At 42.8% G+C, this 12,338-nt stretch overlaps 1 protein-coding gene across 1 annotated transcript in view; it reads left to right on the forward strand.

Moving 5' to 3' along the window:
• Positions 1-6,363: 6,363 nt before the first annotated feature.
• Positions 6,364-12,338, forward strand: part of PTDSS2 (phosphatidylserine synthase 2) — a 45,098-nt gene continuing 39,123 nt past the window's right edge. Inside the window, exon 1 of the mRNA XM_089520806.1 lies at positions 6,364-6,710. Within this exon, the coding sequence (XP_089376932.1) occupies positions 6,445-6,710 (266 nt within the window). The 5' untranslated portion in view covers positions 6,364-6,444. The remainder of the gene's footprint in view (positions 6,711-12,338) is intronic.

Here is a 12,338-nt window from a genome sequence, read left to right on the forward strand (position 1 = left end):
GACACTTAAAACAAGACTGCAAGCTTTTTTAAAAGCTAGGCTGAAAGCTTTTAAAAACCATCCTATTTGGCACAATACAGTATGTAAGTTGCTGTTTGGGGTGTATGCCATCAGTCTTACATAAAATTCTTCCTCTTGCATAAATAAATACATGAACCACCTTATCTTAAACATTTCATTTATTATTCTAAAATAAAATATTCCATAATCATTTCCCCCAATATTTCCAGGGGGAAAGGGGGCTTTGAGAGGGAAAGGGGAGGGACCATATCTCCACCCTCCCAAATATTACATTTGTTTTCTGGGTCTTTAAATTCTTCCTAGTGGACTCTCTTCTGTCTAAGAAATACTGGGAAGAAGGCAGGGTTCCAGAAATTCTCCATCGAATTAACAGAATTCTATCCCATGACCAATCTGAACCTCCAGGAATCCATACTGTATGTCTGCCTCTGGACAAGAGAGTGCAACTATGTGTATAATTGCAACATTACACCAGTAAATTGACCACTGGACCAGTTCAAACATAACATTGATTGAATCAGCACCACGGAATATGTAGCTCTCCAAGTGTTGCTGAACTTCACCTGTTATGATCCCTCAGTAGTGAGTGTCTAGTTCAGTCTGTTGAGAGCCGTGATCCAGCAATATCTGGAGGGCCACATGCTTCCTACTTAAAGCCTAACATAAAACTGCATTTTCTCAAGTTATCTGGACAATGACTAAAATCACCAGAATTTGTATCATTCATACTTAAAACTATAGTGCTCCCCACCAGAAGGTAAATAGATTGACTTGATCAGATGGATATCCAGGCAAGGTCAAAATAAAGTGATAGTGCCACAGATTTTAACTGGTAGTTCTCAGTTAAAGCCTCTCCAATACAACATGATGTACACACAGTTTATCCTAGAGCTATCCTTCCTTGGAATGGAGTGGGAAGAAAATAAAATGCCTGCCTTAGCTAATAGACAGCTGTTCCCATCTCTCTGTTAGATCACCCAGCAGAGAAAGAGACTCTGCCAACTCTGCCTCCATATTTAACTGAGTAGCATCAACATGGAACTCTTCATCTATGCATGTCCCATCATTATATACCAGAAGTGTTCATCCACTAGCTGTACTGCTCAAAATGAACTGTTTCTACTCAAGGGACTATATATAAACAATAGGGTCGCTGTGTGGAGTAGATGGCCAAGTACTAACTGGGGACAGAGAAAATGCAGAACAGCTCAACACCTCCTTTGCCTCAGTTTTCTCTACTTGAATACATTTAGGTTATGCATATGATATTATAATTTAAAGGTATAATGTTAATTTTGCTAGTTGTCTATGTCACATTACATTCAGTGATATACAGGAATTACAATTTATGAGTAACATTAGGACAAAACCATTACTAAGAATTCTGAATGCTGTGATATCGGAGGAGGTCAATGGGTACTGCTCTGTATGGTGCCAACCTTAGTGATGCCATTGCAATGAAATATCATTCTATGTGTAGTACTTGAATTTGGGGGTTTTACCCCTAGAGTTTATGCCACAATGTATTTATTGGTCTTCAAGGTGACACTGTTTTGTTCATGCTGCAGCATTACAGAGATTTAGACAAGTCCCCTCCTCCCTCAATACAACAACAATAAAATGGATTAAAGGGGAAGATTAAATCCATCTGATGGTTTTTGATGTTTATCTTTTGACGTGTATCTATTTCGAAGGGGGAACATACAGATTGTTATAGACATATTTCCAGATTCCACATCTATCAGGGATGATTCACTTTTGCCAATTGAAGTTTCCATTTATGATTTCAGCTGTTTTATCAGAATGGAAAACCAACAATAAAAAATTCAATGTGCATTCAAACAGTACTTGTTAAACAGGGAGTAATCAGTAAAGTTATATTGCCTACTCTACTCTATTGTTCCAGTGTAAATGAATCTAGATTACACCCTACAGCAATAAATTACAGCTGAGAAGGCCATTTGAAAACAAAAGTTATTTGCCATTCCCAACATTAGATACATCTTTGGTTGAACATCTATCAGTCCAAACTATTTTTGAGATACAGGCAACTAAGCCCCCAAATCAGTGTGGAATAGTGGTTTTTTGAGTGCTGGACCAAGGGTCAGGATTCAAATTCCCATTTAGCCATGGAAACCCACTGGGTGACACTGGGCAAGTTACACTCTCTCAGCCTTGTTGTTATGTGCCTTCAAGTCATTCCTGACTAACCTTTCGTGGCAAGATTTGTTCAGAGGGAGTTTGCCTTTTGCCTTCCTGAGGCTGAGAGACCAGTACACCATGGCAGCTCCCAATTTCAGAAGAACAAATCTTGCCAAGAAAACCCCATGATAGGCTGGCTTTCGGGTCGTCATATTTCAGAAACAACAGGTTGAGTATCTTATATGGCTTGGGTCCAGGGTACCTAGAGGACCGCCTCTCTCCATACAATCCGCCCCGCACACTCAGAACATCTGGGCAACAATTGCTAAGGGTTCCAGTGGTCAGATTAGCTTCCACCTCTAGGAGGGCCTTTACCACCTCGGCCCCCAACCTCTGGAACTCTTTGCCTGTTGAGCTCCACTCGGCCACCTCCCTGGCCCAGTTTAAAAAAGGGGTGAAGACCTTTTTGTTCAAGCAGGCATACCCCTAATGTGCGCCCCGAATACCTCCCCCCCTCTTCTCGTCAGCAAAGGCAAGCTGGCTGGAATTGTTTTATTGATGTTTTTAATTGAATGTATTTGTATTTGTATTTTTTATTATATTATTGTATTGTATTGTTTATTATGCTGTACACCGCCCTGATTTTTTAGAAGGGCGGTATATAAATAAAGCTTTTATTTATTTATTATTTATATACTCCAAAATCCAGAATCGTCTACATGGCTGGGTGAGACAGTGATCCCTTTGCTTTCTGATGGTTTAATCAGTGTACACAAACTTTGTTTCATACACAAAAGTATTTTTTAAAATATTGGGTATAAAATTATCTTCAGTAAAATTACTGTGTGTATAAGATGTATATGAAACATAAATGAATTTCAGGTTTTGAGTTAAGGGCCCCATCTCCAAGACTATCTCATTATGTATATGCAAATACCCCCCCCCCCAAATATTCCAAAATCCAAAACATTTCTGATCGCAAGCCAAATCCAAAGTTTATTACAGCCATTTGGCCAGCACATGATTGCAAGGATTTAGGTCAGGGAGGCTCAACCTGTACTTGGAGGAGCACAAGAAGCCACACTGTATACAGTTGGAATTATTTTGAAGGAAACACGGATAGGGTCACACCATTGGACATACCTAAGGGTAGCCATATAGCAAAGGACAATAACATCTAAAATCCACAAAACAGTGATCCCTTTATTGAGCCAACCAGAATGCACAATATAAATATTGCAACAGACATATAGCAAAGGACAATAACATCCACATTGTTGTTACCCATAAGGACAATAACCTCCAAAATCCATAAAATAGTGATCTCTTTATTAGACCAACCAAATGCACAACATACATGTTGCAAGCCATATAGGAAAGGACAATAATATCCTCATTGCTGTTGCCCACATAGCAAAGAACAATAACATCCAGAATCTATAAAACAGTGATCCCTTGATTGGACAACTGTCTTAGCTTCCAAAGCTTGCAACATACATACAGCTGGCCCTCCACAATTGCAGCTTTGATTTTTGCAGATGTGATTATTTGCGGTATTGATTAATATGTTCTCTAGGAATCTCCAAGTCCTCCAGTGCAATTCGGTTGCAAGTTGGCCATCAAGTAATGCTGAGAAGCCTAATAATTCCATAGAAACAAAACTTCTCTTGACATTTGTAGGTCCTCCAGCATGATTCTGTGATCAACGTCTGGCCAGATGTTGACCCTAGAGTTGCAGCAGAGGAGCTGGAGATTCCTAGAGAGCTGTCATCTCATGTAAAAAGAATAGGGTTATTTTGTGATCCCCCACCACCACCTTCATGGGAGTCCTTCACGCCAACTCCAGCGAATATGGATTCACCACTGTATTATGCATTTCTGTTGTCTCAATAAAAAGAGATCACTGTTTTGTGGCTTTGGGGATGCTGTTGGGCAGCCAGTCTTTCCATTCACCTCCAGACTTTCTCAACCCGTGCCAGCAGCCAGTAGTGGGTGGCAGCACTGCTTTCCCTCTGGCTGGTGAGGATCCCTCCCAGACACAAGGGAGGGAGAGGGTCGCTCTTGCCCTAGGTCCTCCTCCGGACTCGCTTCCCCGGGGCTTTTTGCAATGGGTTACAGAACTGCTCCAGTGCAAAGGGTCTAATCTGTGCAAAAGTTGTAGCATAAGCTTTTTTGGAGACATGTTGGTCTGCTTCCTCAGGTGCAGTTTTAAGAGCTATTATTCTATGGCCGCCTAACCTCCTGCCCCCCGCCCTCCATCTCTTTTAATTAAGGAAGACCCTCATATTAAAACATTAAAAAAATTAAAACATGAAAAATTAGATCGCGAGAACATATTGTGGACACACTCCCAAAGGTGCATCAATACACACACACACGCACACACACATATATAGAATATATATATATATACACACACACACGCACATGCACACACACACACACGCACGCACACACACACGCACACACACATACATACAGTATATTGCAAAAATATTGATGCACCTTTGGTAGTGTGGTCATGATAGGTCCTTGGAAGAAGCGGGCATTGAAGGGGAGTCGCAGGCTTTCACGGCCGGCCCCCGGGAGAGGCTTTGGGGGGGTTTCGGGCCCTGGGGCCTCGTTCTAGGGGAGGTTCTCCCAGAAGATGCCAGCCCCAGATGGAGGTGAAACCAAAGGGAGAAACACTTCTCGAACATGGCCACAGAGCCCGAAAAACCCACAAAAAACTATGGATGCCGGCCATGAAATATCATATGCATAACCTAAATGTATTCAAGTAGAGAAAACTGAGGCAAAGGAGGTGTTGAGCTGTTCTGCATTTTCTCTGTCCCCAGTTAGTACTTGGCCATCTACTCCACACAGCGACCCTATTGTTTATATATAGTCCCTTGAGTAGAAACAGTTCATTTTGAGCAGTACAGCTAGTGGATGAACACTTCTGGTATATAATGATGGGACATGCATAGATGAAGAGTTCCATGTTGATGCTACTCAGTTAAATATGGAGGCAGAGTTGGCAGAGTCTCTTTCTCTGCTGGGTGATCTAACAGAGAGATGGGAACAGCTGTCTATTAGCTAAGGCAGGCATTTTATTTTCTTCCCACTCCATTCCAAGGAAGGATAGCTCTAGGATAAACTGTGTGTACATCATGTTGTATTGGAGAGGCTTTAACTGAGAACTACCAGTTAAAATCTGTGGCACTATCACTTTATTTTGACCTTGCCTGGATATCCATCTGATCAAGTCAATCTATTTACCTTCTGGTGGGGAGCACTATAGTTTTAAGTATGAATGATACAAATTCTGGTGATTTTAGTCATTGTCCAGATAACTTGAGAAAATGCAGTTTTATGTTAGGCTTTAAGTAGGAAGCATGTGGCCCTCCAGATATTGCTGGATCACGGCTCTCAACAGACTGAACTAGACACTCACTACTGAGGGATCATAACAGGTGAAGTTCAGCAACACTTGGAGAGCTACATATTCCGTGGTGCTGATTCAATCAATGTTATGTTTGAACTGGTCCAGTGGTCAATTTACTGGTGTAATGTTGCAATTATACACATAGTTGCACTCTCTTGTCCAGAGGCAGACATACAGTCACAGAATAATAATAATAATAATAGTAATAACAATAACTATTATTATTATTATTATTATTGTCTAACATGTTCTTCTCTTTGTTCGCCTGTCTTTTTGCCCACGCCTTTCCTTTTGAGCCCGACTAAGCCTGCACTTCTATCGGAGTGCTTCTGGCTTTTCCTTGCCAAGGCCCTGCCTCCTCCGGAGCCCAGCTGAGAAGGCTGCCTGAGGCCAGGGGTTGGGGCCAGCTTTGCCCCTCACCCTGCCTTGCCTTTCCCTTTGGAGCACCCCTCAAAGAGGCAGAATGCAGTCTAGGGAAGCTGCTGCTGCTGCTGCTGCTGCTGCCAGTTTCCTTCTTTGAGTGAGGCTCCCCAGACCAGAAGAGGGCTGTCTCTTTGGACGCGGCCAGGAGGCTGGGCTCGGGTCCTCCTCCTCCTCTCTGGATGCCGGACAGGCCCTGGCCCACTCCTCTTGCAGAGACTACAAATCCCAGGGTGCAAAGGGGCCTGGAGTCCCTCCTCCTGCGACGTGGGGTCAGGAGGCAGCGGGGGGCGGCGCTTGGCCCTCCTCTTGCTCCTCCTCCTCCTCCTCCTCCTCCTCCCTGTCTGCCTGGCCCTGGCTCTGGCTCCTGGCCTTCGGATGGGGCTCCCAGGAGGGTCTCCTGCTTCTCTGCGCCTCTGGGCATCGCGGGAGCCATGAGGCGGACCCAGTGGCCAAGCGGCGGAGGGGCCCCGGGAAAGGGCCCTCAAGAGCAGGAAGAGCAGGAGGAGGAGGAGGAGGAGGAGGACCAGGAGCAGACCCTGCCTCCCCTGCCTCCTCTCGCCGGGCAGCCCAACGGAGCCTCCCCTCTCCCGGCCCAAGAGCCACAGGGAACCCCGCCAGCCGTGCCTGGAGCGGCGGCCGGAGACCGGCGCAGCACCGAGTCCGAAGTCTACGACGATGGGACCAACACCTTCTTCTGGTGAGGAAGGAAGCAGGCAGGGAGAGAAGGGCCAGGGAGGCAGGCGGCCCCTCGGCTTCTAGGGTCACCCCTCGGCCCCGGTCAAGGCCCCCTGGCCCCTCGCAAGCCAAAAGGCACACGGCTGGTAATAATAATAATAATAATAATAATAATAGACAGCAACAACAACAATACATTGCAAGGCCTTGATGGTGACAAGCCAGTCACTTAGTCAGGGCTTGATGGCACTTAACAAGCCCAAAGGCAATAATAATAAGAATAATAATTGCAAGCCCTTTCTGATTTACAAGCCAGTCACTTTTAGCAACCAGCAAGTCAAGCCTTTAGGACAGTTAACAAGCCATAAAGCAAAATAATAATAATAATAATAATAATAATAAGCCACAAGGCATAGTATTATTATTATTATTATTATTATTATTTAGCCATTTATTATTACAGGCCTTTTATTATTACAAACCATAAGGCTTCTTCTTATTATTATTATTATTATTTGCCTTATTAACTTTCGTAAAGGCTTGACTGACAACCCACTCAATGACCTTGGGCAAGTCACACTCTCTCAGCTTCAGAGGAAGACAATGGGAAACCTCCTTTGAACAATCTTGCCAAGAAATCCCCATGGTTGGTTTGCCTTAGGGCTGCCATAAGTCAAAAAAACCACTTGAAGGCACATAACAACAAACAAAAAAATGTTATACTATAATAACAACAACAACAATAATAATATTTAGAGTAACCAGTAGGTACTGGGCATCCAATGAAGCTGCATGGTAACCTGGTTGCAAGTCCTAAACAAGTGAAGGAGAGGTGGGGGATTAAAATACTGGCCTCTGAGTTGAGTTTTGAAGAGCCACTTCAAGCTGGTGGGCCAGGCTGGTCTTTTTCCTTGCTGGCTTTTTCCTCCCCTGAAAAGGAAGAGCCTGGGATGCACCCTAAGCCTTGCCCTCCTCCTGCCTAGGATTCCCTTCCCAGCTCCTGCCCTCAGGGGAGTAAGGAAGGTTAAAGTCATAAACCTACCCTTGAGAGAGTAAATACCCCTGGGCTCTCGGATTTACTGTATATACTCATGTATAAGTCTAGAAATTTAGGTCGAAAAATTGATCCCAAAAACCTGAGTCAACTTATCCATGGGTCACTGTGAATACATAAATAAATAAATAAATAAATAATAAATAACTACTGTACTTTAATTCTTATTAAAACAAAAGGAACCATCCCCAGGTGAAAGGCAAGAGTGTAATCTGCCCTGGAAGCACTGACCCCCCTCTACTTTCTCATCCATCTGGCCTTTAGGGTGAGCACACTTATGCCTGCTGGAATTTTGTGTGTCCTTTGGCATTGTTTTCTTTTGCCTCATCCTTTACAGCCCTTGTTACATGCCCATATGTTTTACCCTTGACTTATCCAGAGGTGATATTGAAATCCATAACTTTGGCCCCAGAACATGCCCTCAGCCTATACATGAGGTCGTCTTATAGTCAAGTATATATGGTACTTAGCTAGGGGGATTGCTCTGTAATTGATTCCCTGAACACATGCATACTTTATTTTCCTTGCCATGTTCTCTGAACAGCCCCCTCCCTAATTCCAAGTAGGGTGGTCAGTGGGACCAATCAGCTCTTTGAATGTACGGCAAAGTATCTGAAAGGAGCTGTTTAATCTGCAGCAGTTAAAAGGGAGAGATTATATCCCTAAATCAACGTGGAAGCAGATTCGCTTGGAGTTCAGGCTTAATTTCTCCAAGAACACATTTTAAGACTCTCCTTATATTGCACATTTGTTGTGGAAGGAATTTTGTTGGGGGACTGTCCAGTTGAAGTTCTGAAAGGCAACATCAAGTCTTTTGTCTCCCTCCCTCCAAGCAGATTAAGAGGGATTCTTGTCTGGTCTGTTTGTGGAATCGTATTTTCTAAGTGAGAATGGGAATTTGAACCCATTCAGCCATGGAAACCTAGTGGGTGACTTTGGGCAAGTCACATGCTCTCAGCTTCAGGGAGAAGCAAAGGCAAACCCTTTCTGAACAAATCTTGCCAAGAAAACCCTCTGATGGGGTTCCTTGTAAGTCAAACTCAACTTGAAGGCACAGAAATTCTCAAAGTCTCCTTGCTTAATGTTTCTGATGGTACTCCAAATTTATTTTGTTTACTCTGGCCCTTACCTTTTACTGACTTTCTGGATTAATTTTATCTTTTTAAGAACTAGTATGTGTGTCTGTCTGTGTCTGTGGGGGGGGGGGGGGGATCATGAAATGCTTCAGAAGCTGAGAAACTTTGTGAAGTGATGGAACGCAATATTTATAAACATTTGTCAATTTTGTCTGTACACAAATGGATTAACCAATTTCACTGCAGCTGGTGGAATTGATTTGTACTTGCATCATTTGTATGTGCATCATTTATACCTTATTGTTTTTGTTCTATTACAGACCTAAAATAATGGCCTGTTGACACTTGTCCCTCCACATTCGCTGGGGTTAGGGGGCAGGACCCCTGTGATTGTGGAAAACCCGCAAATAACAAAAACACTGTTTTTAGCTGAGAGAACACCTCTCTAGGAATCTCTAGGTTTTCCAGTGCAACTATGTGGTCAACATCTGTCAGACATTGACCGCAAAATTGTGCTGGAGGAGCTACAAATGCCTAATGGAGTGTTCTCTATGGGTATCTCTAAGTCCTTCAGCGCGACTTTTGGTTAAAGTGGACCATAGAGTTGCACTGGAGGACGTAGATGTCCCTAGAGAGAACATATTAATAAAATCTGTGAATAATCAAATCCACAAAAGTCAAAGCTGCAAATGTGGAGGGACAAGTGTATTTTTATTATGTTCTTAGACACAAATATTTTACAAACAGTGAAATAAATTGGGATAGACTTGAGAGAGTATGGCCTGGGACAGACCGCCCGAAAAGGGCGGCCTGCCGGCGGCCTACTTTCCTCCGGAGGGAAGCCACAACCACCAAACTGCATGGCTTCCCTGCGGGGGGAAAAGAACCCAGGAAAAGCCTGTACGTTGTAGGGTTAAGGTTGCCTCACAGTTCCTAACCCTAGAATCGGTGCTGGTACACCACTTTATGGCGGTATATACCGTGCCTATAATAAGAAGAATGTATCAAAAGATAGTCATTGTGGCCACATGACCACAGAGTAGTCCTCAGACAACACTGGCTTAGTAATGGAGAGGAGTATCGCCCCCTACAGTTGGTTACGACTAGACATTCACGTCAAGGGACTACCTTTACCTTTTTAGTCCAGATAGTGCTAAAATAATGGTTGCAGCAAGATTCTTCCCTCCCCTCCATTCCACTCTTTGACTCTGAAACAGATTCATTTGACTATCTCTTTGAACATTTTTATCCATTCAGTATGCTTGCTTTTCAATTGGAATAGGATAATTTTCAAGTAAACTTTAAAAACTCTTCTTCTCATTGTTATGTGCCTTCAAGACCACTCTAAGTTATGGCAAACCCAGCCTAGGGGTTTCTTGGCAAGATTTATACAAAAGAGGTTTTGTGTTGCCTTCCTTTGAGGCTGAGAAAGTGTGACTTGCCCAAGGCCACCCAACAACTGAGCAGAGATTGGAACCCTGGTTTCCTGGAGCCCTGGTCCAACACTCAAACCACTACAGCACCTTGGCTCTGTTTAAAAACTATTAAGAGGTGATATGATAGCCCTGTTTAAATATTTGAAATGATGCACATTGAGGAGGGAGCAAGCTTGTTTTCTGCTGCTCCAGAGAACAGAACCCGGAACAATGGATGCAAGCTACAGGAAAAGAGATTCCATCTCAACATTAGGAAGAACTTCCTGACAGTAACGGCTGTTCGACAGTGGAACAAACTCCCCCGGAGTGTAGTGGAGTCTCCTTCCTTGGAGGTATTTAAGCAGAGGCTATATGGCCATCTGTTGGGGATTCTTTGATTTGGATTTCCTGCATGGCAGGGGGTTGGACTGGATGGCCCTTGTGGTCTCTTCCAACTCTATGATTCTTTTATTCTATGATTCTATGATTCTACTGTATACATTATTAGTGTAGCTTCCAGTTGTCTTGCAAGGCTTTTCCTCCTTGTAGTACACATATAATTTATGGAGAAGAGAACAGAATGTGTTAGATGCAAAGTAAAAAAAAATCCTTCTTCAGAGACATTAGGGGGAATAGTTCTTCTGCAATAGGTAAAAGGAGCTGCCTTGATTTGAGTTTGGCTCTGGTCCCTCTACTCTTGGCAGTAATGGAAATAGGGATGTGTTGATCTTGCTTGATCTCCTGAAGCTGAGTGACAGTTCTGCAAGCTTAGAAAACAGTTAGTAGAGGATATAGAGGCTGTTGCATTTTGACATGGGATCTAGGAACTTGGAGCCTAGAGTATTCTTTTAAAAAAAAAAAAAAAGATTTTATTACATATGTACAATAAAAAGAGAATACAATGATAATATTCCTAATCTGCTTCCAACTTCCTTGATCTTCCAGTCTGTTCTTAGATGTTTCCGACTCCACCTCCAAAAAGAAATAAGACATTGCTCCCATATATTTGTTTCCAATCCCACCTTCTCATACAGCAAAAGAAAACTAAAAATATTATTCCTCTATACCTGTATATAAGAGTCACACCCATCTCACTCCAATATCTAATTTCTTGCTAGGTATACTGTGCAGTCTGTGTTCCCATAGCTTTAAATTATATCTTTCCCATCTTAGTCTTGCTTGATTAAAGAAAAGAAACTGCCTTATATCCACCCTCCTATCTCTAAATTTACATTAACTTTTATATCTGCTGTACATTCACAAATCATTGTGGGGTGCCTCTAGGTTGGGTTTGTCCATCTTCTTTTATAATACAACAATAATGGTTTCCACGTTTCCTCATTTGAGACTTCATAACTTCCCTCATCCCGTAACCACATTGTTAGTGTGTCCATTTCCATGGCCTCTAGTACCTTCATTAACCACTCATCTATTTCTATATCTCCCATCTTTTTCCAGTTCTTCGCTATAGTAATCCTTGCTGTTGTTAATAAGTACAGCAGTAGTTTTCTATGTTTCCTTAATATATTATCTTCAATCATATTCAACAATATTATTTCTGGTTCTAATCTTATATTAATTTGATATACAGTGCTACCTCGGGTTACGAAATTAATTCGTTCCGCGGCGCCGTTCGTAACCCGATACATTTCGCAACCCGAAAAGGCTTTCCGTTAGCGCTGGAAAGCCGCTAGCCGCGCTTCGCATTTAAATTTCGCGCTGAAATGAATTTCGTAACCCGAAAAATCTTTCGTTACCCGGAACAGTTTTTTCCAATCTAACTTTTTCGTACCCCGGAAATTTCGTAACGCGATCAATTCGTATCCCGGGGTACCACTGTATATCCTTGATTATTTCCTGTACCTTTTTCCAAAACTTCTTCACCACTGGGCATGTCCACCACATATGATAATAAGAGCCATAATGGCTATTACATCTCCAGCATACATCCGAACTGTTTTTTACCATCTTTGCCCATCTTGAGGGGGGGATATGCCACCTGTGCATCATGGAGCCTAGAGTATTCTAAGGTCAGCTGTTTGTTAAACAGCATCTTTCATCAGCATTCAGGGAAGTGTCACAGAGAACACACTGGGAACAGGCTG

This window comes from Sceloporus occidentalis, unplaced genomic scaffold, assembly GCF_023333645.1.
Source record: "Sceloporus occidentalis isolate IW3139 unplaced genomic scaffold, rSceOcc1.0.p SCAF_4, whole genome shotgun sequence".
NCBI classification, from domain to species: domain Eukaryota; kingdom Metazoa; phylum Chordata; class Lepidosauria; order Squamata; family Phrynosomatidae; genus Sceloporus; species Sceloporus occidentalis.